The sequence below is a fragment of the Notolabrus celidotus genome, chromosome 15 (genome assembly GCF_009762535.1).
Source record: "Notolabrus celidotus isolate fNotCel1 chromosome 15, fNotCel1.pri, whole genome shotgun sequence".
Classification (NCBI taxonomy): domain Eukaryota; kingdom Metazoa; phylum Chordata; class Actinopteri; order Labriformes; family Labridae; genus Notolabrus; species Notolabrus celidotus.
Genome location: NC_048286.1, coordinates 7,345,123 through 7,370,553, shown reverse-complemented (window position 1 = coordinate 7,370,553; position 25,431 = coordinate 7,345,123). Strand labels below are relative to the sequence as shown.

General features: G+C 39.7%; 2 protein-coding genes and 1 long non-coding RNA gene across 5 annotated transcripts; 2 read left to right on the top strand and 1 right to left on the bottom strand.

The window, feature by feature from the left end:
* The first annotated feature begins 1,465 nt into the window (after positions 1-1,465).
* si:dkeyp-68b7.12 lies at positions 1,466-14,287 on the top strand. 3 transcript variants are annotated; one of them, XM_034702062.1, is made up of 14 exons: positions 1,466-1,526; positions 2,120-2,285; positions 3,770-3,872; positions 3,992-4,136; positions 5,813-5,895; positions 6,738-6,845; positions 7,108-7,226; positions 7,430-7,604; positions 7,837-7,934; positions 8,225-8,296; positions 8,593-9,342; positions 9,470-9,669; positions 9,750-10,348; positions 12,427-14,287. In XM_034702062.1, the coding sequence occupies exons 2-14, from the start codon at positions 2,198-2,200 to the stop codon at positions 13,760-13,762; spliced, it is 3,876 nt and encodes a 1,291-aa protein (XP_034557953.1). In that variant the 5' UTR covers positions 1,466-1,526; positions 2,120-2,197; the 3' UTR covers positions 13,763-14,287. The 3 variants fall into 3 exon arrangements, with proteins under 3 accessions (XP_034557953.1, XP_034557955.1, XP_034557954.1); XM_034702064.1 differs by lacking the exon at positions 1,466-1,526 and adding an exon at positions 1,532-1,672; XM_034702063.1 differs by lacking the exon at positions 1,466-1,526 and having other exon boundaries at positions 1,973-2,285.
* On the bottom strand, positions 7,043-10,852 carry LOC117826177. Its single transcript, XR_004633988.1, has 4 exons — positions 10,642-10,852; positions 9,970-10,024; positions 9,743-9,861; positions 7,043-7,222 (listed from the first exon to the last, which is right to left on the bottom strand). It is a non-coding gene; the product is annotated as an uncharacterized LOC117826177 (long non-coding RNA).
* Positions 14,288-15,445: 1,158 nt separating the features above from the next.
* LOC117826408 (zinc finger protein 583-like) lies at positions 15,446-21,049 on the top strand. The gene is made up of 2 exons (XM_034702429.1): positions 15,446-15,859; positions 18,841-21,049. The coding sequence occupies exons 1-2, from the start codon at positions 15,589-15,591 to the stop codon at positions 19,791-19,793; spliced, it is 1,224 nt and encodes a 407-aa protein (XP_034558320.1). The 5' UTR covers positions 15,446-15,588; the 3' UTR covers positions 19,794-21,049.
* The last annotated feature ends 4,382 nt before the right edge of the window (positions 21,050-25,431 follow it).

Here is a 25,431-nt window from a genome sequence, read left to right as displayed (position 1 = left end):
CCCAGTGAATCCAGATGAAAAATATGACACAGTCATTAATTGACCATGAATAAATAATTAATAAAGGAGAAAGGGGGATTCAATAAGTTTGACTTCTTCCCAATCCTCAATAAAGTTATTACTTATCTTATCTTATATTATATCCATTTTTTTGCATTTTATACAACCTTTGTTTTTTGTGTCTATCTTTTCATTTATTGGCGCTTGAGATTATTATTATGACTATTATGTATTGTTATTATTACAATTTTTTTTCTACATGTTCGTAACAAACACTTCCAACTAAATCAAATTGCCATTTGAATTATATGTTTAGCTTTTCTCATTATCAAACATTAATGGTGGCTAGAAACAGATTCTAAAAGTGTAATAAATTTCCATCACTGTCAGGGACACAAGTTTATACCATCAAAATAAAAATAAAAAACATATCCATCATCATAACCTGTATCCCAATCCTACATTTCTAAGCTCCAGATGTTTCAATGTGCTGTAAAGAAACTTGACTTGACTCTGCATTGCTCAAAATACATAGTAATGATATATGATCACTACCAGCAGCCTTTAAGGCATTAAAATACCCTTACACTATTGATGCTTGGGTGCATCTGTTCCTTATACTGTATACATTGCAGCCCCCTGTTGACAAAGTGGTACCTCTGATCTCTTCACTGAACTTGTTCTTTGCTAGAACAGGTAGTATCAGTGTTGTCACTACCTGGAGCTTGCATGTACGTGGCAATACTGTATGGGTTGGGTTTTTAAATTAAAGTTAAGCTTTAACGAGGTGTGTTCATGTTGTGGTACTCTGGTTTTAAAGGTTTAGAGTTTTTAGTGTTATTTTTATTTTTTAAGGATCATTTTATGATTCAAACTTAATGTGTCCTGAGCAACTCAGTACTTTAGACTTATATGTATCTGTGAGCTTCTGTCTTACTTCTTACATGGTGTACTACATTGTAGTTATTGTGGTGCTAGATGTCACTGTTTGGTCATTTGTGCTTGTTTGTGATAGTTTTAGTTTCTGTTGTGGTCCAGGACTTTGTGATAATCTTTACTTAATATGGCACTGTCTGGTTTGTTGAAGTTTGCATGAAGTATTTAGTTAAGCCATGCTGTGATGTTTTGTTATAGAGAACTACAGTTTGTGTTACCTCTGCGTTACTTTCTGACACTGAGTATTGCTGTGGTTTGTAGGGATGGGTGTAGGTGTGCAGCAATGATACGCAACTAACACAGTCTGAGGTAATTAGTTGAACTGATCCTACTAAAACATTTCAGGCCATTTCTCACACACATGGAGCTCAGTATACTCAGAGGCAAACAGTACACAAAGGGAAATTGATGCACTGTATAGATACACGCTGAACTGATTTCCCTACTCTCTCAGCAGAGAAGCTGCGGGCCACACACACACACACAGAAAGCACACAACATGGACTCACTCAGGAAGTGAACAGGGGAAGTTTAGCGGTTTCTTGCGTCATCGTTGTGTGCTGCTACTTGTGTGCCGAAGCAGAGTGAAGGTAGGAACACTCATATTCGCTTTTTTAACTTGTCGATTTTCTCATCTTTCTACGCTAAAACTCTCTCCCAAAAGTGGGCAGAAAGGGAGTGATGGTGGCGAGGAGGAGAGAGGTGGCAGGTGTCAGAGGGATGCAGGAGGTGGGGGGTGAGTTTGAAAGTCTGTAGAAGTCTGTATGTTCAGGCTGTAAAAGTCTACTTCCGCTGCAGAGCAAAAGGAGCAGCAAGGCCTTGACATGCAGGACAGTCCAGGCTTGAAATGAACATGGTCGAAGGTCTGGGGATGTGATGGCAGGTTTAGTTGGGTCCACCACTGCTGAAATGTATAATGGTGTGAGTGGTGTGAGATATTTTGGGGGTTATTTCACTGAATAGCAGAAGTACAGAGGCAAGGGTGTGGCCTTTCATTCGAGAATGAATTTTGTGCATCAGGGGGAAGTGAAGGGTTGCATATGCATGCTGAGAACTCAGTGCAGTTTGTTCTTTGATTTGTGGGGAGGCTGTTGTTTGCATCGCGAAGCTTGTGTTTTCAGCACCTGTGCAGCACCTCTACAAAGACAGAGGAACATTAACAGAGTTGGTCAACACGTTCCAGGGGTCGGCCGCTCTACTGGTGTCAGTCAAGAAACCCGGGTTGGCCTGAATGTGAGGTGAACACAGCAAAGAGGACGAGATGAGGAGAGTTCGGAAGAAAGGGGGGAACAAGGAGAAGGTATTTGGATGTGATCTGCTGGATTACCTGAACACCTCGTCACAAGAGAGTAAGTAGACAGACTTTTTTCTCCGTTCATTATACAGAATACACACTAATCACCATGTTTGGATACATTTCAACACATGCACTAGGAAGCTTGTCAGAAAGAATAAAGTCTACCCAAAATGTGTGTATAGACATGGTTAGATGTCCTCTTAATTTTGGGAAATTCAAAGGGTCATCAAATATTTTTATCTATCATTCAAAAGTTCAAATGATCTGTCCTCAAAGGTCATCCTACAGGTGGAAAATAAAGCTCGGCAGCTTTGATACAGCCATGATGCAGTCAGAATGTTTGCCATGTTTAGAAATATTGAGTGCCTCATATTCCTATAAGTGATATTTCTCAGAAAGTCAAGAAGAGATCTGCATCGGCTTTTTCTCAGTACATGTTGAAATGACATCTTTCTCAGGGCTCAAACCACACAGCATGGCTCAAAAGGCTAACTCTAGTCATTTATTGTGTCTCAAGATGCTACAATGTTATTTCTATCAAGCAGTCCTTTCATTTCCACATGGCCATCATGACATTTAACATTGGCTAAGAGTGGGCATCACCATGCTTTCTTATTTCCTAGAGACAGAAGCACGGTGATGCCAAAGTTGCCATGGCACATTTAAAAAAACATAAATATTCATATTTTGTTTAAGAGGCTTTTGAGCGCCATCATTGTAGTTCAAACAGGGAAAGAACAAAGGAACATGGACAGGCCAAATTCAAGTTGAATGGTGAATACCACTTCAGCCACTGTGGAGACGTCTCTGTCTTGTACAGTCTACTACATGTATATTGATATTAGTCTGAAGGGGTGTAACCTCAACAAATTGTATGACATAAGTGTGTGATTTAAAATAATGACCTAACATTTCACTTTGAGGAAAACATTGCTGAGAATATAAAATCAGGAGAACAGTTTCTTTAAACCCTAACTTTTACAGGACTTTGAGTTGATGAAAACAGGACTTTGGGGACATACTGTAGATTCTCTCCTATAGAAACAACTCAGCCATAAGAGGGGGTACTTAGATTCAGGACCCACAAGTGGGTTGCATAGCCGTTTCAAGTGGGTCAAGGACAAGTGCCTTAGAAATAAAAAAAAGTGCCTTTATTTTAAAGGACATGTACATCCGATGATGCAGAGTGCTCGCTGTAGTAGTTTGTTCACACTCCAACACTGAAGGCACAGTAATGCACAGTAACACTGGTTCCCACCCGCCATTAAACCCTTTATGTCCTATGTTGTTGTTGCAGGCCAGCATCATGAGGTGTACACACATTATTAAATTATTCCTGGGTGAATTAAGCTCACAAACTGAACCCTGTTTCATCTTTAAATCTGCATACATGGTGTTTAAAAAGTAACAGGTCTGGCTTCAGTGCCTATTTAAAATAAATACCATGACCTGTGTGTCTGAAACAAAACATGCAATAAAACATGCAGACAGGAACACAAATAACTAATAACCTGAGTTGCTCAATGCTTCCCACAGTTCCTCTGGTGCTGAGATGCTGTAGTGAGTTTGTGGAGAAACATGGCATCGTGGACGGCATCTACAGGTTGTCTGGAGTGTCGTCCAACATTCAGAAACTACGGTAAGTTGTGTGTGTGGGAATAGCTGCGTGCCTCCTTACAGATTACATCTGTACATCTATGTATGATTTGAAATCACACGTTTGAATCAGGTTTGTGTGTTGTTTTTATTCACAACCAGGGGTGAGTTCGAGGGCGACGGGAGTCCAGATCTCAACAAGGACTTGTACCTGCAGGACATCCACTGTGTCAGCTCTCTGTGCAAAGCTTATTTCAGAGAGCTGCCCAACCCTCTGCTCACATACCAGCTGTACGACAAGTTTGCTGTGAGTAACTCAGACACACAAATATTTCACACAGTTCCCCTCTCTGATGAGTGTTCATGAGGTTTAAATGAGTGTTCAGTGAGGGGACAAAGCACCTCCTCTGCGGAATCCTTTTAGATCTCTGTTTGGTCATCAATACACCAAAAAGTTCCCCAAGAGGACTGTGAAGTCTATTTTTGTGTTTCATATCTGTTTGCATCAATTTGTATCATATTGTATCATATAGAATGGTATCATATCGTGTTGTATTGTATCGTATTGTATCATATTGTATCGTATAGAACGGTATTATATCGTGTCCTATTGTATCATATTGTATCATATCCTATCGTGTCGTATTGTATTGTATCCTATTGTATCATGTAGAATGGTATTGTATTGTTTGTGTCGTTTTGTGTCGTGTCTTGGGTATTGTTTCCTATCGTATCATGTTGTTTTGTATCGTATCGTATACAATGGTAACGTATTGTACTGTGTGGTGTACCCAAGCAGCAACCTCCGGTCTAAAAATATGAGTCCAATGCGGAAGTGTTAAAAACTGCAGTTCATCGAGGATCCGCTTGAGGCTGGCTCCGGAAGTACCGGAAACCACATACACAACAATTCAACAAAGCGGATCTTTACAGCAGAAATAAACATGTTTACAGCCTGGTACAAAAAACAAGTGTAGCCTGTATAGCTCATTTCTTGATTGGCACACACTGTAGGGGGGGTGATTTTTTTCTAACGAGGCAATTTCAAAGATATTGAGATTACGAGTCTTCCAATGAGAGGCACAGCTGACTTAACTGACAGTCGGGAACACTGTAGCTGTTGGCTAGGAGGCTCAAAGCCCGCCTCTTTACCTCACAATCGCATGACAGCAGCAATATGGCTGCCGCCGACGATCGGCCTCAAAACAGCGCTTCAGAAACAGATGGGAGACGTCACGGATACTACGTCTATATTTTATACAGCCTATGGGTGTATCGTATGGAATACAATGCTATTGTATCATAGCGTATAGTATTGTGTCATATCATGTCATGTCGTGCGTATTGTTTCCCATCGTATCGTGTGATGTTGTATCGTGTCCTATCGTGTTGTATCGTATTGTAGCGTTTTTTATCATTTAGAACGGTATTATATTATATAGTATGGTATTGTATCTTATTATATTGTGACATATGGTATAGAATAGTGTCGTATCGTGTGGCTTTGTATCGTATCTTAATCGATGATATTGCATCGTGTCATAATGTATCGTATTGTATTGTATTGTTTTGTATCGTAAAGACTGGTATTGTATTGTATCGTGTCATGTGGTGTTGTATCGTTTCGTATACAATGGTATTGTATCATGTTGCATTGTATTGTTTCGTATTGTATTGTATTGCGTGGTGTCGTATTGTTTTGTATTGTATATTGTCTCATATGGTATAGAATGGTATTGTATCGCATCATATCACATCGTTTTTAATCATTTTGTATCGTATCATATTGTGTTGTATTATGATGTAGTACAAGTGGAAAGTAGCTTATATAGAATTGGTCAAGTGACCTTATGTCTGAAATGTTCTTATGTACGGTCCTTCATGAAATGCATACAGATATATTCCAAAGCTCCACATTTCAAACAATTTCACAGCAATGAAAGATTGAATTACTGACTCTTCAAACATGTTTCTGTGTCACAGGAGGCTGTGGCCATCCAGCTGGAGGAGGAGAGGCTGGTGAAGATCGGAGATGTGCTGAAAGAGCTGCCAACCCAACATTACAGGTACCGTCCTCTGCTTTACTGAGGCAGTCTTGAACTCATTTCAGACTCAAAACTTTCAGTTTGTACCTTCAGGAAACAGATGACGGCCTATTTTACCAGCTTTTCGAGGGCTAACTTTATGGTTTAGTTAAGTTTTTAACTTCAGAGTTATGATGGATTCATTTTTCTGGCTTATAAAGTCGACCTGCATGCCTCTTTAAACTTACTTCAAACAGACTAGAGTCCAGGTAGAAAAAGGTTGTATAACATGGGAGAAAGTGAAGTCTCTGAATTCATATTGGCGCTGACTGATGAGTCTGGTCTCCTTTCAGTTTAGGCAGATATCCACCTGGTATGATCCAGGTCAGGCCAATCAAAACAGTGTATTTAATAAGGGATGGGTTGATATGAGACATTTATAAACAACAAAGATGGCTGCTGGTTTCGGAAGCTGTTCTAAATTAGCTATTGCGCTATTTTTGGACAAACTTGAGAGTAAATAAGTGACAGACAAATTGTTAAGAAATGCTTCTCATGTTGAACCAGGAGTAAAATGAGTTGTATGATAAAGCTAGCAAGCAAGCATAGCAGTCTACCACTGCAACATATATTTAAATGCTTTAATCAATGTTAGCATCAAGAGGCTAAGTGGTCTTTAGGTGTTGATACTGACCCTTTAAAAGCAAACAGAGGTTCAGGGCTAATTCTTATTGGCAAGCTGCAAAATTATCGGCTGTTTGAAGTTATAGTTTTAATGCTTGCGATTACACCACTGAACTAAACCCGATTTGATAGGTGTTGACCAAAAATAAAAGATTTCCTCTGCAGTTAAACTGCTTTAACTATAACTGTCTTTGTTTCAGGACTCTGGAGTTTCTGATGCGCCACCTCGTCAGGATGGCTTCATATTCCTCAGAGACCAACATGCACTCCAGGAACTTGGCAATCGTCTGGGCCCCCAATCTGCTCAGGTTCACCTATATTACTTACTCCCATAGACGTGTTGTTATTTCTGCTTAAACTGAACCACAACCTGCCCTCTGTTTACAAATTTAAGCCTAAAATATACATTTTGTGTATCCTTAAAATCAGTCTAATAGAGGGATTTTGTAGAAAACTATAAATATTAGACATTGTCTTTTTCCAGTATTTTTGATGCATCATTCCTTATTTATTCTCCTAAAAGAGGGATTAATTTCTCCCATTCTTCCCTCTAATATTCATTAAATTCAGGTCAAAGGACATCGAGGTGTCAGGTTTTAACGGTACAGCAGCCTTCATGGAGGTCAGGGTTCAGTCCATTGTGGTGGAGTTCATCCTCACACACGTCCCTCAGCTGTTCCCTAAACTAGGTAACGCACACACACACACACACACACACACACACACACACACACACACGCACCTGGGCATCAGACTGAATCAACATTTTATTCTACTTCATCTATTCTGTTTTAAATGTCGATCAAGTCAGAGGTTTGGGCAGCAGCACAGAAAGGCTGAGAGGACACACACACAGTTAGCTTGGCCACTGAAATACTTCTGTCATTTTCAGGTTTATCAAATGAGAGAAGGAACTCGCTCCCTTCTCCGACAGCAGCATGCATCCCGGGAGAAGGCCATTTCAGATTCGCTGCAGCTCAGCCCATCCAAAACTTTGGTAACATCAGCCCAGGAGACGGTCCTTTAGCCATCAGACCATACCACGCCATCATTGAAGGCACAGACAAGTGAGTGCAGTCTATATTTACCCCCTAAACTTGTCTAAACTGGATGTTGAGTGTCACTAAACATCATTTTGAAAACACAGTCTCACTTCAGGCTTGTTTCAGGTGAACTGTATATTGTTTGTGTGGAATAATCCTTGGGTTCTTTGCTTTTGTGAAGACATTACATAAGGTATTTGGATCTTAAATGGTTCCTCTCTGTTCTGTCTCACTTTGATTGTCTCTGTCTGTTCAGGAGGAAAGGATCTCTAAAAGGCAGGAAGTGGATGTCAATTTTCAACATTGGAGGACGATTCCACGACCCAAGACGGAGACACAAACACTCAGCCAAAGGTACAAAACCTATTGCACCTCCTCTATAAAAAGTCTATTGAAGTCCTACCATTATAAATTCTGATCATTGAATTTAAATTTAAATATGTGTGCAGGGAAGATTACCCACACAGTAGTACGGCCTCTGGTAATTCTGAAGTCGTACTCAGTCGTACAAATCTTTAACCATGCTGTGCAGTGAAAATTTTAGAATAATCTTCCTGACACATGAGTTTTAAACTTCTCCTCTTTTCCTTTCTGTAATGCAACCTAACTATATTTGATCTAAAATACTGGCTCCTGTGTTTCAGAGAAAGACCGGCCTGCCCTGAGACCTGCAAGAAGCATGGACTCCCTCAGTACATCACCGTATCCAAATGAAGGTGCTGCTTCTATAACACAATTTCTGAATGATACTTTCCCCAAAAATTACACGTGATGAGATAAAACATTTTTTTAACTTGAACCAAAATGTGTGTGAGTTAACTTTGTTTGCTTTGATTGAACTGTGAGGAAAACCCACATCAGTGGCTTTATAGCAGTGTTAGCGGCTTTGTGCACCGACTGCAGAGTAAAATAAAAGACATAGATGTTGACAACGATGTTTGGGATTCACTCTTAAACTGTAAAAAAGAAAGGTTGCACATTATCTCAAGACTTCAATGGCTGTGTTTTTCAGGATCCAGGCGTCCTGCACAGCGGCCGCCTTCCACCACGTCTCCCATCATCCCCTCCACCCAGCAATCTGGTCCTGATGCTACCGCTCCCACCCCAGCTGTCGGTGCCAGTGAATACGCAGTGACATATCGCAGGGGGACAGGGTTAGTGAGTGGGGGATCAGGGACTCAGGGTACCTACACTGCCTTAGACCCTGAAGGTTTGGGACTCACAGGAGCTGAGGGTCTGCAGACCAGATCCCCGGGTCTGTCTACTAAAGTGGGCCGCAGAGCAGCCATGCACATCACTGGACCCACCATGGTCACTGTGCCCCTCCACATCACCTCTAACTTGGCCCTAGGGGTGCTGCAAGGGGGTGGAGCAGACAGGGTCATCCATCGAGGCAGGGAGAGGGATGGAGGAGACAGAGTAGAGGGCAGAGAGGGAGGGGAGAGGAAGGAAAGCATAGCGGCAGAGAGGAAGGTGGAGGACGGCAGGAAGGCTGAGGAGGAGGGGAGTAATCGAAAGAGGAAAGTTACAGATGTGGAATCGGAGGGGACTACGGAGAAAGGTGTTCATGAGGAAGAAGGAGGTGAAGGAAATAAAGAGGAGGAGAAGGAGGTCAGAGAAGAAGAGAGGAAAGAGCCAGAGATGGTGACGCGGAATCCAAGTTTGTCCGGAGAGAAACGAGCCAAGAGCGTGATCTCCAACACGGAGGAAGACAAGGATAAAGATGCTCTGGATGATGAAAAGGATAACGATGCGTACATGGGTAATTTAAAATATTCTTTGAGAACGATCTTTGCCATCTTAGAGTGATTAAAAAAGATGAAATATTTTTAATTGAAAATATTTATGTGGATTGGAATAATCAAAGTCAGCCTGTGTTTTGCTTTCAGACATGAAAGACATGGTGGTTAATATTCAGCCCGAGGTGACTCAGCGTGATGAGGTGTTCGATGCTTCTGACATCCTAAACTCTACTGAGGTGGAGGCGGATGACTTTGGGCTGTCAGGCTACGTTCAAGATAACTTTGAATTCCTAGACCAAATGGACTCGAGCTTCATGGACCACATGGACTGTGGTGCCCCCTATCAGGTGTGTGTGTGTGCAGATAAGGCTTTAGTCATTCTTAAAGGAAATGAATATTAAAATGAGTATCCGTCTTTACCCGTCAGGTGAACGAGTTCTCCGTTGAGCCTCCTGGTCACTCAGATGATGAGTATGAAGCCATGGAGCAGTATCAGTCCTCCTGTCATCCCACGGAGGACGCACACCAGCATCCAGGACCTGAAACACACACCAAGAGTCCCACAGAGTCACGAAAACACAGGCCGCTCAGCATCGACTTAAACAACAGACACACAAAGTCCCTCAGCTTGCCGTACATGACCTCACCTGTCCACGGACCGGAGGAGACGAGCTCTGAAGAGGAGGCTGAGAGTGAGGATGACTACAGTGAGGATGATGAAAGCATGTTTGTTAAAAGTCTTCCCTGTGATTACTTTTTAAACAATCTGAGCGGGTTTGAATCAGACGCTGACAGAACGGACAGACGCACTGCCGATGGAGTAGCTGTACGTGACACTTCAGAGGACAAAGATTGCTTGTCAAAGCACCTTGAACTTCCTGCATGTAAAATATCACATGATGGACAGCTGGAGCAGGTGGAAGTGAAAGACGAAGAAGGTAATGACGGATTGGAAGAAAAGGAGATAACAGAGAAGAAGGAGGAAGTTCACCAAGGAGGAGACCAACTGGAAACAGAAAGGAAAAGGTGAAACTGATTTGATATTTAAGTTCATAGGATGACATGTTTAAAAAAGAGGCTCATTCTTTACTCCACCTTAGTTATCGTAGAACCACTTTTCTTTTTGTCATACTTACTTATCAATTATCTATAACAGAAGACATTTTTCAAGCTGATTTTGTCAAAAAAAATGGGGGAAAGTAGCAATTTCGTGGTTTTAGCAGTTTTAGCTGTCATAGCATTTTAGCAGTCCAGTGGTCAGTCTCCCTCTTCTCATAAAAGTTGCTTCTAGATACAACAGGCAGCAGGAAAATACACACCTTATTCAACTAACTAAGACACGCTGTTGACCAATATCCACAGAAACGAATGGCTAACAGACAAAATTAGCCATTAGCTAGTAAATGTAGCTGAGCAATAAAGAGTTTTTTAACAATATATTTCTAAACTATGTTTCGTAAATATAGAACTCAAATCTATCAGATGCCAGAACATGACTTCAAATGGAAGCTAACGTTGCTCTGTATCTGCTGCATGTGTAAAAAAGCAATGGTTAGCTTAAACACTTTGAAGCTGATCATTTGTAAGTTAAGTTGTGTTTACAGCTCATGGTGCTGCCCCCTAGTGGTACAAATATTAACCAAAGCAGGTTGAAAGAAAGTGGTGTTGAAAGTGAGGCAAATCCATGAGTGTATGAAAAAGCGCCGTTAATTGAGTGTCTACTTGAGTCTGTATTGCAATGAGTTGCTTAATTTCAACGTGTGGCAGCTAGGTGTACATTTTCTTGAGTTTCTTGAAGGATTTATACTTTGTGAAACTGCAAAGCCCAAAATTACTAAATAATTAAAAGCAAAACACACAAAAACTCAGAATAAGGCACAAAAGGCACACATTTCAAAACCAAAATATGCTGAGTCATACTGCTAGCTACTAGCTTACAGCTCCTAACAGCTACTAGCTTACAGCTCTGCTAGCTGGCAAACAAAGTGAAGTAATTTTGTTTTGCCTTAACTTTAATCAAAAAATATAATACCTATAGACAAATAGTGTCAGAAGCAACAATACTAAAGATATGTTTCGCAAGAGGGGAATCGGCACACAGGGAAATAAACTCATTAAATGCCAATGGTGCTAAATGAACAAGAGGGGGCAGTAAAAAAAAAAACGCTAAATTATTAAATGTGCTTAAGAAAGGACAGAAAAGACTGGCTCCGAAACCCAAGGAAACACCATTAAAGTCCTTATTAAAAATACTTATTTTTACAGCAGAATTGATCAAGTTTACAGACTGGGACTAAAGTGGATTTGATCTCATTTCATTGTTTGTGACTTATCTTTTTTAGTTTTGCATTGTTAGGCATTGTTTGGTGTGCGACTGATTTAAATGACAGGTGCATCATAGGTGTCAGGTGGCTAGTCTCTGACCACAACCCCATCTCTTTGCTGGTTTAGATGAGTCTGAAGTTAGGCTGAGTCAGTAGTTCCAACACGGTGACCACTATCTTTCAGCGTCATTACGCCACTTCAGAAACAAACTAATGATGTCACTGATATTATGTTCATGTTTTATAAAGTCTGTTCTTTAAAGTGAGGGTGTGTAACTTTTTCAAGAAAATATAAATGATCTCCCTAGCACTGGTTTCTTACAGCGGCACAGTGAGATATCTTAATGTTAGCAGATCTCGGATAGATAGCCTATGTCTGCGTAAATGTCATTGTTGAATCAGTTAGCCGTTCCACATTGTTGAAATCATCATTATCATAGTCAGAAAGGTTAGTGTGGCTGAAATTAATCACCCCACTGTGCCCTTTGTATAAAGCCGGAGAATGACTCATAATACATTGCATAAGTAAGGCCATGGTGGATTATGGAGACCCTGCATCTCATCTGGTTGCATAGATAACTTTAGCTCACTATGAACTAATAAAAAAATCCCCCAAATTCTCCAAAGTTGGATAAAAACAACAAAATTCAAAGTATTTTCAATGTGCTCTAAACAAACTGTTAGTTAAATGTGAAGTAAACTAAATAGTCTACAATGACGCTTATTCGTACACCCTCTTATAAATGACTTAATGTTTCTTTTGCTCATTGATTTTGGCAGCAAAGCAACAGTGGGAGATCACATGGTCCTGGAAGATACTCAGAGTGTAGAAGAACAACCTCAATCTACAGAAGAGTCCACACACTGGAATGATGAATCAAGCACAAGGCTGGACGACATAGTAGAGAAAAAGGAAGCTATAAACGATTCTCACAGTGATTATCCACCTTTCCCTGATGTTTCTTTTGTCGAACCGGACGAAAGTGATGACACTCCATCAGAAGAGTTTGGAGACTTTTCTGTAAGCGCAACAGAAGAGCATAGATCCTGTCTTAGAGGAGGCAGTGACGAGGAAGATGACACAGTTTCAAATGTGGATGTGAGTCAAGAAATAGATGTGGAAAGAAAAGAAAGTGAGGAGAACATGAGGATAGAAAAAGATATGGACGACAATGAGAAGATAGCTGAGGAAGAACATGAAGTCAAGATGAAGAAAGATAGAAAAGAGGAGATTGATGCAATTTGGGATGAACTGGAGAGTGTTGTATGTGAAGTTATAGAGGATGAGGAAAGCACGCAGGAGAAGGAAGCTCCAGAAGAAAGTCCAGCTGAGAGAGATGACAAAAATGTCAGAGAGGAGCAGAAAGAAAACACTCAGGGAGAGAAGAAAGTTGAGGAAGGAGGGAAAAATGGGACGGAGGTGGACTTGGTGGAGAACACTGAAGAAAATGTAATGGACCATGAAGAGATGCAAGGTGGTGAGGGAAATACAACTGAACTAGAAGAAGCAATTCAAGAGAAGTGTGTCATCAGCAAAGAAACAGAGCAACACGATGGAGAAAGGGTGGGTTTTGATGGAAAAGAAGAAGGGCATCATGGCAAAAAGGAGGCTGACAAGCAACGTATAAGAATACAAAGTTTAGATAAAAAATTAAAAGAGGCTGAGTCTAATGAGAAGGCATTAAAAGAGGGCAAAGGTGGAGTAGGAAGGAAACTGGTCGTCTCCCAACAACCAAAGTTTTACCGAGCGAAAGCAGTGCCCGTCGTGCCTCCAAAGCCACAACACTGCAAAGTCGCCGCCATGACACTCAGAAAGCAGAATAAAGAGAGAAGCGATGCCGACAGAGAGAGAGACAACACGCTGAAAAACCCAACAGAAGGGGACAAAGTCTGCGCAAGATGGCTGGAAAAAGATGGAGATGAAGAAGAAGAGGGAGAGGGGAAAACGGAGAAGCCTGACAGAGAGAGGGACAGGTGGAGGGATGCGGATGAGAGTTTCATGAGGGACACGAACCGAAACAGTCCGCTCAGCATGAATTTTGAGGAGGCTGTTGCGATAGCGACCCTGAAGCGGGAAAAGGAGAAAGAGTGCGATAAGGAGAAGCAGAAGGATTAAGGGAATGAAACACAGTGAAGACAGATTTTTTTGTTTGTTAAAAAAACTGATTTAAACTGATCAAACTGTAAAAAGTATTTTTCTACATGGAGCTTAATTTTCATTTTACTGATGGAGTATTTTCTTATGGTGTAAGTTACAGCTACAGTTTTGTTTACGCAATTCTACCACAGATTAAGGTTTCTTTACGCCTTCATGAACTTAGTTTGCAGACTGTTAAATTGTAGTTTTTTCAGGTATTACAAGGTTTGTTGTCCTATTACAAGACAAAAACTGTAGAGAGCTGACAGGACAATAATGACCAGAGATGATTGTATGTATTCAATGTTTTTGATCCTCTCTGTCCCCAAAATATGTAGCTTCTGATGTGCACACTGCTCTTAAAAATAACAAATGTACAACCAAAGGCAAGAAAAAGAATCATGGCTAAAACATATGAGGGATACTGAAAAAAATCCAGAATTTTCACAGCTTTCTTACTTCATGTCTGTTCAGCAGGTGATTAAACGTTAGCCTTAGTTTCAACCTTGCTCTGTTTGCATTTGTCTAATTATACAAAACATCTGTATTCATACGGTACATCTATAAATGAATTACCAGCTGATAGAAGTATTTTTCTAAAGTAAGGGTGATACATTTTATGTTACATTTGTGATAAAAAAGTTGTTGGAAGCATTTTTTTTTACGTGAATAAAAAGAGGTTTATATGGCAGAGTCTGTCGTTTTCATTATGATGATGGTGGTTATAGATCCAATTTTTTAAATATTTATATTTTTGAATATATTCTGTCTACTGTTTTAGGCTAATTCAGCTGTTTTTTCTCTATATGATATGTATTTCATCACAGTAAAAAATAAGTGTGCAGTACTGAATGGCCCATTTCATAAGTTTTTAGGCTACAGTATAAACAAATCATTACATTTGAGTAAAACAAGGTACAGGCATGTGGATACTTTTTTTTTTTTTTTTTTAATATCCATGTTGCCTGAGGGCTGACCATACTATCAGTGTTTACCTTTTCGATAAAATAAAACAAAAACAGTTTTTAAGAGACATTTATTAAAGGTGTTGGATAACATTACATATATTATAGGAAACTTGAGTATAGAAATACATATTACAATGTGTTTAAGAAAATAAAAGAAATAACAGAGCTTTACCGGACATGCCAATATAATTCTTGATGAAATAATGATACATGAAAAAGATAGAAAAATACCAGTAATAAACAGTGAAACAAGATAAATATGTATTCTTTAAATAAATCTGAAATATGTGTGCAGCTTTTTTGTTGTTAATACATTTTAAAGAGTCTATGTACTCTTGTGTTTACATGACGTGACACAAATTGATAAGTGTGGGTGAGATTTGTTTAATTTGGATTTATGTATATGAAATTTACTGAGCAGTATTAAAAGATGTATTAATTGTTGCAATTTCTTATTTTCACTCATTCATTTTTAGGGATTAATTCAAAAGTGCAAATTCATAAAATTGGCAAAAACGTCTCCCCAGAATAATTAAGTTACTTGGCATTCATAAAATAAATGACTTATATTGTCTTCTTCCTTTCTGCAAAAATCACATCGGTTGTTAAATTTTGTTTCACATTTTTTAAATGTATTTATTTATTCATTTATTTTTCTTGTTTCCCATTTATTAGAAGAGTTACGTCTGTTGACCTTACGTCACTTCCGCTGTCCGAATTGTCCGGAATGAAATAATGAGATGACTATTTGGGAGATGTTTGCCTCACTTCAAAGGCACCAGCTGTTGGATTGAGCTGTTATTTCACTTCCACTGACTTTAACTCTCCAAAGGCAGGATGTCTTTCTCCTCCTCCTTCGGGACGCAGGTCGCAGCCATCATGGACGTGTTGGCTAACGCTGCGGTGGCTGAAATAACAAAGCTGGTGGAGGACGGGACTGTGGTGCTGCGCCTGGAGATGTGTCGGAGAGACAGTGAGATTCAGGAGCTCAAAAGAAGTTTAGAGCTGATGGAGGGAGAGCTTTGCAAAGCTCGGGAAGAAGCCAAGACTCGAGCTCCAGAGGAGGAACAGAAGCAAACAGAAGCAGGGAGCCAGGCCCCTTGTAAAGGTGAGAAGGAACTCAAAGTATGCAGAGGAGCGTGCAACCAAACTTCATTCAAACAATCTGAAATTCAGACTTTATTCCCTTTTACTCTACCTCTCCTTCTTTGCAGGCAAACACTTTAGATGCTTGACTTTTTAAATGATTCTCTGATCAATTCGGCTATAATACTGTGTACTATAATATATATTTTTCTTCAATAACAACAAATATCAAAATACAAAGTTGTACATTTTAAGATAAGATAAGATAGATAAGATATACTTTATTTGATCCCCCATTGGGGGAAATTATTTTGTTACAGCAGCTTACAACACGGGACAGGGGAATAAAACAATGTACTTACATAGTTAAAAATATAATAACAATAATAATAATAATAACTAGAAAGGTTGCATTTCCTGAAAGCAAATGCGTTGAAATGCTGAAGCTGAAGGCTGAAAGCTGTGAAACACAGCTGAACATGTGGAAGAGTAGTAGAAGTAGTTGAATTAGTGGAAGTAGAAGAAGTGGAAGGATTGGAAAATGTAGAAGGAGAGGAAGTTGAAGAAGTGGAAAAAGGAGAAGAAGTTGAAGGAGTGGAAAATGTAGAAGTGGAAAAAGGTGAAGGAGTTGAAAAATGTAGAAAAGGAGAAAAAGGAGAAGAAGTGAATAAAGTGGAAAAATTAAAAAGAAGTTGAAGTGTTAGAAGTAGTAGCACCTATAAACTGCTTGACAAACTATGGTGTTTGTCTGTCTGTGTGTGTGTGTGCGTGTGTGTGTGTGTGCGTGTGTGTGCGTGCGTGTGTGTGTGTGTGCATTCATGTGTCTTTGTGTTTGTCACTCACTGATGAGGTCATTTGAATCACCTATGTGTGTATGTTTGTGTGTGTATGTGTGTGTGTGTGTGTGTGTGTGTGTGTGTGTGTGTTTGTGTTTTATTACTCACTGATGAGGTCATCTGAATCACCTGTGTGCGTGCGTGTGTGTCTGTGTGTGTGTGTGTGTGTGTGTGTGTGTGTGTGTGTGTGTGTGTTTGTGTGTGCATGCGTGCTTGTGTTTGTCACTCACTGATGAGGTCATCTGAATCAGCTATGTGTGTTTGTGTGTGAGTGTGTCTGTTTGTGTTTGTCACTCACTGAGGAGGTCATCTGAATCACATGTGTGTGCGTGTGTCTTTGTGTCAGTCAGAACTGATGAGGTCATCTGAATCACCTGTGTCTCCAACTGTCATTAACTGTTTCCAACTGTCATTAACTGTTTCCATGGTGATGGGACCAGCTGTGTAACTGCTGTGTGACAGTTGATTAAGAATGGGATTCATGGACTAAATTAGGGTCTACAAATGCCAACACTATGCGATAACCGTAATAGCTATCAGAAAAAGGATCAAACCGTGAGCATCCAAAGACCCTGATGAACACAGTGATGTGTTTTTCATGTCTGTACAGTCAGAAATGTAGTCAGGGCAGCGAGTTAAGAAAAGTGAAACGTGTGCTGCCCTCCAGAAATATTTAACATTATGGCAGATGGCCGAGCAGAGAGACTTTCTCTGACAGTTGGTGACCTGCTGGCTCAACGATACAATCTTTTGCTTTAGTTACCTCTTTGACAGAAGCAGGAGAAGACAGGGAACGTTTTGATGTCTTATTTGTGTATGTGGAGTGAAATTTGTGGATTTTCTAGCAATTTTTCCAGAGGCCATGTCCCATTTTTTTCCCAGCCTGCCCACTCCAAGTTTTGAACCTCTCACTCTGCTCACCAGAGTTCCACCCCATACACACCAATGTTAAAGTGAGGGAAGAGCTGAAATTTGATGAATTTTTGAACGGTGAAATCTGTGAAACTGTGAAAGGTATCAAAAACGTGAAACAAGTGTAGATAGCTGAAAGTCTTGTGAACAGTTTAAAGTTTGAATGGAGTCTATAAGTGGAAGTATGCTGAAGCTATTAGCTGTAGAAGTTGAAGAAGTTGAAGTGGATTTGAAGGTTCCGCCCCATCTGTTTCAATGTTAAAATTAATTTTAAATAAAGTTGAATAATTCAAAAAGTATAAGGGTTGAATATGTGAAAAGATATAGCCTGCGAATGGTGAAGAAGCTGAATAGTTTAAAAGTTGAACAGTTAAAATCGGTGAAAATTTGAAGGCTGTGAAACCCGGCACGGAAGTGGAAAAATAAGTTTAAAGTAGAAGAACAATATGTTGAAATGCTGACTCAGCATTTCAACATAATGATCAAATAAAATAGAATAGAATAGAATAAAATATTACAGATATACACACACACTATGTACACTTATATCTGGTGAACAGATAGTGATGTAAGTTATTGCACAGATAAAATTGCACCAGGTTATTAAAAGAAAGCACACACAGTATGAGAAAACACAGTGCGATTCAGATGTGAGATGACAGAATAGTTTGTTGGTGTGAATCATAAACTGTGACCCGAGAGGACAGAGACATATTGCTAAGAGACATTTTGGATTTTGTGTGACTTAAAATAAATAAAACAGAACATATGAAAGCCTCTAAATTACAGAAAGAAAAATACTTCAAATTTCTGGCTTTATTTGAGCTGTGATGTGAAATTTACCATCAACTTTGACACATAATCCCCCAATCAATCCACATGAAAGCTGATGAATCAGCTCAAGTGAAGTCTTGATTAGCTGGTTTATATTTTGGTTGATATAATGACAGATAATTATGAAACATGCACATCAGAGAGTCCTGAAATCTAAAATAGAAGCCCTAAACCAGCAGCTATCCTTAATAGAAAATGACCTAATCCTATGTTAGATGATTATAAGTTGATAAGCCGATTTATCACCATAGAAAATATTTGACTTTTGACTTTGAGGCCATAAGTTAGGAAATTGAACTCACTTTTTAGAGTTTTTTTGCACATTGTACAAACAAAGCGAACATAAAAAAACAGGCACATTATAAAAAAGTCTGTTTCCTGAATTGTTTTTGTGGTTGTATTTTCTTTCTGTCAATTTTAGATGAAAGAGGCGATCAGGAAACCTTTGCAGAGTACGTGGAGCCAAAGGCTGCTGATTCTCTCTGTGAGCCTCAACATGCAGCAGAGGAGAGCCATGACACAAGGGCAGTGGTCAAACAAGAGCCGGCAGTACTTGAACTAGCCACCCAGGTGCAAACGGACAACATGGCAACAACAGATATTTGCTTTGAGCAGGATGACCTGATCTGGCCTCCTCCTGTTTGTAGCTTGTTTGATGATAACTCTGATGCAATGCAGGAGCAAACACACATGTTCCCCCCTCTCTCTGAGCAGTATGACAAAACATATGCAGAGGAAATCACAGTGGATTCTTTAAATGTGCAGATAAAAGATGAGGTAGAGAGTCGACTTGTGTGCATGGGAAATAACACTTCAGAGCTTGTTCAAAAAGAACAGTTCAAACAGACTTCACACCCTCTTCATCAGGAGCAGTGCTCACAGCCTGCTTCACAACAAGCTGGGCCATCTCTCCTCTCTCTTAATGCACAGAGGCAAACCGCAAACAGGTTAGGAGCACACACAGAGGATCACATCCTCAGTAGGAAGAACCAGAGAATGAAAAGAATAATGAGTCTCTCAAGAGCCAACCAGAAACTGTTCACCTGCTCGGTCTGTAACAAAGGTTTCATCCGTATGTCTCAACTGGAGGAGCACAGGGCCACACACCAACCTTTAAAACCATACAGGTGCCTCGAGTGTGGGAAATCTTTCACCCAGAAACGCCGGCTTCAGACGCACCAAAGCGTTCACACGGGGGAGAGGCCGTTCAGCTGCAAGATTTGTGGTAAGATGTTCTCGAGGCCGGACAACTGCCGGAGACACGAGAGGTTCCACAGCGGGCTGAAGCCGTACGGCTGTGGGCAGTGTGGTAAAAACTTCACCGTGCTGGGAAACCTCAGAATGCATCAAGAGATCCACCGGAAGGGGAGGTAGCATTCTGACGCTGGGGCTCAAAACCTCACATGTTAAAGATTTTCCTTGAACTCTTACTTGTCATGACATTTGACTTTTAAAGCATTTAACGCCATCTTCGAATTTCTACCACACAATATGACGAGGAAAAGACGATTTTAAACATTGTTTTATTCTTACCTGTGTACTGCAGGGATGTGTTTGCGGTCCTAACTTGTTTTCACATTTCCTGAAGAAGTACCATTCTTATCTTGCAGGACTTGGCTATTTATTTTTAACATCTTTATTTTAAGAACTATCATCTGAGTCTGTTAACGTGGCTTCTAATCAAAGACTTGGGACTTCTGTCGTGTGAAATTAAACTGCCAGTTCATAATTGCTGTTAAATAATAACAAAATCTGAAACACATATTTAAGAAATAATTTTAAGACAGTTTGTTCAGCAAAATTAGTTCAAGTTAAATACACTTGAAGGATAAAAATGATAACAAAGTCTCATGGAGTGATATAATTGTACACGTTAAAAGCCAGTAGAATAAAGGTTGTGAGTAAGGATAACAACTGTAGTATAATTGTTATGAATAAATCAGTGATAAAAGACAGATATGTAATTGCAAGATATTTATAATGTCATCCAGCTACACCATAAACCTGCAATATTTGCCATTATAAAATGCATACTGGCCAGTCCAGCATTACAGACCTGCAGCGACACACTCAGTTTTATCATCATTTTCTGCTCTGAGGTATTTCTGTGCCTAAGAAAGTTTCTGGTAGCGTTCCCCTCATTGGTAATTAAACTGATGTTTCTGCCTTCATGTGTTTTTAAAGACTTTCCAGCTCTAACTATCAGTATGTGTTTATTCTAAAGTCAATTGGTACGTCTTATTTAAGTGATTTTTTTTTTCAGCTCATCATGTGGTATTCAGTGTAGACAGGCTGTGGGTCTATAAACAGATTTATTGTGATTTTTATATTTGCACTACATTAGAATCTGTGTCTGTTTTCCTCATGCATCTTAGCTTCAATCTTTTATCTGAATTTCTAACTGTTGAGGTTAATGAATATTAGAAGACTTTTTTTGTTCGGAGTCAAAAGGATTTTAAAAATGATAAAGAATTAAACAAAACTTGCTGATTGTCAAATTATATCGTATTTTAATGTGTGGGGTGTTTTCATACATATAGCAGAAACTTTCAGTTTCACAATACTTTTATTAAGGGTGGACAGAAATGAAAATTTCCTTTGTAAACAATAAATAATTGTATTTATTTGAATACATTTTGTTTCTCAATGTGTCAGCAGCAGCTGTAAAATCTTAGAGAGGGTATCAAGCACATTTCCAGGCTACACATTGTGTCTATGTTAGCTTGTTAAAACTCTTCAGTCTCGGTCTGAAATGCTTCCTTTCAGCTACTGTCTCTTTAAGGCTCCCTCCAGCACTCCAGAACCCAGCACTCGGGAAGCCTCCTCCACTGTTTCCATGTTACAAGATGGTCGTCATGACTTAACTAGTATTTCTCCATTTTAAATGACTTTCAGTTTGTGTTGAGTTTAACACCCCCATGTGGACAAAGTGGTACATTTGATCTAAGTTCTGAGCTTGTACTGTACATACTTATGTATTGTTTACTTTTTTGTTGTTTTTTTAGAATTATGTTTTGGGTATTTTTTCCTTTATGGATAGAATAGCTGAACTGAGACAGGAAATGTGGGAAAAGACATGCAGCACAGGGCGACCACTGCAACGAGAACTGCAGCCTCTGACAGGGTTCCCACGCGTCCTGGAAAACCTGGAAAACCTGGAAAACAGTTGACCAGTTTTCCAGTACTGGAAAACACCTGGAAAATGGGAGAAAAATCACATATAGTCCTGGAAAATTATTCCAACATGGCTGTGTGCGACCTGACCCGATTAACAAAACACATCCCCATTCATTGAAAGTTGAGTGTACTCTGTGCTGGAAAAGACAGCAACACTGCACAACTTTGTTCACATCTTTTCTCCTTCACTTCATAATCATGCATTCACAGAAAACAGGGGTATATTGTTTATGTTTTATGGTACATGAGAGTGTACCATAGAGTGCTCTTATATTTAAGTTCTAGTGTGACCAGTGGAGTCGGGCAGAGAGCTTGGGGGTCTGTGCCTCACAACTTTCTCTGCAGGCTGAGAGCTCAATTACCGTACTCTAGCTCAGTTGTTCTCAAAGTGGGGTCCTGGGACCCCTGGGGGTCCGTGAACCATAGTGTGGGGGTCCGTGAAATAATTTGAATAAATTTCTAATAAATTATAAAATTGTGCTGTGTCATTACAAAACAGCATACAGCATTGTTATGATACCATTTGGTGGCTCAAAGGGATATGTGAGTCTTGTTAATTTTCTGAAAGTGTTGAAGATCAATTACTTGAAAAGTATAAATGCTGTCATGTTGAGTCCACAATGAATGAAACGACCCTCTGTTTTAAAGTATACAAGTGGTGTTTACTTGATTCAAATTGAAGTGTTATCTGTTTATCACTATGGTACAGGTCTGAAGTATTTACATTGATACGTTTTAAAATACAAATAGTTCCAAGGGCAACTAAGAGTGCAAATGGTAGTAAGCATGAGCTTTAGTGATGGGAAGTTCGTCTCTTTTCAGAGAGCCGGCTCTTTTAACTCGGGTCCCAAAGAAGAGCCGGCTCTTTTGACTCCCGAACAGCTCTTAATTTAGGATCTTTTGTAGCCGTATGTTTTACCTTAACTTTGCAAAAACTAATGGTTTATGTTGAAAACCCTTTTACGTATGGTGTTTTTATGAGAAGACTTATAATTGACCAATTTTGTGCATTTCTTCTGTTACAAAACCATTCTTACCCTAACCTTAGGGTTAGGGTTAAGGTTAGGATTAGGGTTAGGGTTAGGGTTAGGGTTATGATTAGGTTTAGGGTTAGAATTAGGATTAGGGTTAGGATTAGCATTAGCATTAGTGGAGTGGCAGACCGGGGGTGGTGGTTCCCATTTTCCAAAAGGGGGACCGGAGAGTGTGCTCCAATTATACGGGTATCACACTTCTCAGCCTCCCGGGAAAAGTGTACTCTAGGGTATTGGAAAGGAGGCTCCGACCGGAGGTCGAACCTCGGATACAGGAGGAACAATGTGGTTTTCGTCCTGGCCACGGGACAGTGGACCAGCTCTTTACCCTTGCGAGGCTCCTGGAGGGGGCATGGGAGTTTGCCCATCCAGTCTACATTTGTTTTGTGGACTTGGAGAAGGCCTACGATTGTGTCCATGGCTCTTGTGGGGGATCTTGCGGGAGTATGGGGTTCGGGGGCCGCTACTGCGAGCTATCCGGTCCCTGTACGACCAAAGTGAGAGTTGTGTCCGCATACTTGGCACAAAGTTGGACGCGTTCTCGGTGCGTGTTGGACTCCGCCAGGGTAAATTAGGGTTAAGATTAGGGTCAGGGTTAGGATTAGGGTTAGGATTAGGATTAGGATTAGGGTTAGGATTAGGGTTAGGGTTATGATTAGGGTTAGGGTTAGGGTTAGGATTAGGGTTAGGGTTAGGGTTAGGATTAGGGTTAGGGCTAGGATTAGGGTTAGGGTTGGGGTTAGGGTTAGGGTTCAGGGGTCCTGTGTGGGTTCTGTTGCACTGGCCTATGGAAATGGACTTTGTGCTTGGGGGAAGAAGGTTGGGCATAGGGAAATGGTGGGTAAAATCTAATAGATATTTCAGCAGACCACGGTGATCCCCCAACGTTGAAATGTGCGAGGGGACTAGGATAATAAATAATAATTAAGTGCTCTAAACAATAAATAGTTATATTAGTTGATTATATAAATCTATATATATATATATATATATATATATATATATATATATATATATATATATATATATATATATATATAAGTATTGAATAGTAAATATATGATGGTGTTAATAAATAGAAAAGAGGCAGAAAAGAGTATTTGTTATATACATATATATACCTCATACACAAATAAATATACATAAGACGATATAGAGCAATATAGAAAATTAATAAACCAACCATAGAAGAAAATCAGACCATGCAATTATAAAAAAGACCCATCATTTATTCCACATGGAATATCCTGGATATGCATCAAGTAAGTAGAATATAAATATATTTAAATAGATAATTAAAATATGATAAATAAGTAAATAAATAAATAGATAAGTGCTAATTATAAGTGCCAACAAACCATGCAATAATATATACAATAATTATAAATAGAGTATATATAAAAAAAACCTTAGTATATATATATAAAACAAATTGTATATGTAGAAAGATAAAAAAGATCACATAAAAAAAGGGAAGCATGCTAGGTAAAACACAAGGATGTTTTTAAAAAAAATAGAATTATATTAGGGATTAAAACTTAAAACATATACAACAGGAAAATTATGTGGCTGATAAAAGGCCCACCTATGGAAAAAACGTTTGATCTTTTTTGAATTCTATGTCTATGGATTAAAACATTCATGAAATTCATTGTATAGCATAAACACCATGCAGATCAAATTATATTCAAGAGTCATTATGCAACCATAAAAACATAAATAAAATACATAAATAAAATCATGTAAACTATCCAGAGTTTGTGTGGTTCGGTTCGTACGTTAGGGGGATCACCGTGGCTGTTGCTGTGGAAGAATCTTGTTAAAACCATCATTAAAGTAAACGACACACATATATTAGGAGAGAAGGGCTTTATTAAAATTTAGGGTGGTTATGTGTGACTGTGGGTGACAGACCTGGAAGGGAAGGTTAAGACAGTCGGGAGGTCAAAGGGTCGCGAGGGTCCAGGTGGTGTTATGATTAGTGTCGGGGTCAAGCGGCAAACTCCGGTCTCAAACGATGAAGCCAATGCGGAAGTGATATAAACTGCAATACATCGAAAATCCGCTTGAGGCTGGCTGCAGAAACACCGGAAACCACATAGACATGAATGGGAAAAAGACGATCTTTGCAGCATTAATAAACATGTTTACAGCCTGGTTCAAAAAACGGCTTGGCCCTACAATGCTAATCTCTCTAATAGCACACACTGTACGGGGGGTGAATTTTTTTCTAACATGACGGTTAAGAAGATATTAAGATTATGAGTTTTGCCCAAATAAGGACATGACTGACGTGACTCCCGGTCGGGAACACACAGCCATTGGCTAAGAGACTCACACTACGTCACACTCTGCCTAGTTGAGTTCCGCATTACCAATGCGGGGGTCCTGGTCACGGTCAAGGTTGGGGTTGGGTTCAAGGAAGGGGGGATTGGGTTAGGATTAGGTCAAGATTGGGATTAGGCTCAGGGGAAGAGGGAAGGGGGGTTAGGTTAGGAGGGTTAGGGTTAGGGTTAGGGTTAGGGTTATGATTGGGGTTAGGGCTAGGATTAGGATTAGGGTAAGAATTAGGGTTAGGGTTAGGATTAGGTTAGGGTTAGGGTTAGGGTTAGGATTATGATTAGGGTTAGGGTTATGATTAGGGTTACGGTTAGGATTAGGATTAGAGTTAGGGTTAGGATTAGGGTTAGGGTTAGGGTTAGGTTAGGGTTATGATTAGGGTAAGGGTTAGGATTAGGGTTGGGGTTAGGATTAGGATTAGGGTTGGGATTAGGGTTAGGATTAGGGTTAGAGTTATGATT

Bases quoted from the DNA above. Each gene is read 5' to 3' on its own strand.
- si:dkeyp-68b7.12 (XM_034702062.1), top strand. From the start codon at position 2,198: ATGAGGAGAGTTCGGAAGAAAGGGGGGAACAAGGAGAAGGTATTTGGA. The intron at 4,137-5,812 runs GTGAGTAACTCA...TCTGTGTCACAG, and splicing joins AGCTGTACGACAAGTTTGCT to GAGGCTGTGGCCATCCAGCT. The intron at 8,297-8,592 runs GTGCTGCTTCTA...TGTGTTTTTCAG, and splicing joins ATCACCGTATCCAAATGAAG to GATCCAGGCGTCCTGCACAG.
- LOC117826408 (XM_034702429.1), top strand. From the start codon at position 15,589: ATGTCTTTCTCCTCCTCCTTCGGGACGCAGGTCGCAGCCATCATGGAC. The intron at 15,860-18,840 runs GTGAGAAGGAAC...TGTCAATTTTAG, and splicing joins GAGCCAGGCCCCTTGTAAAG to ATGAAAGAGGCGATCAGGAA.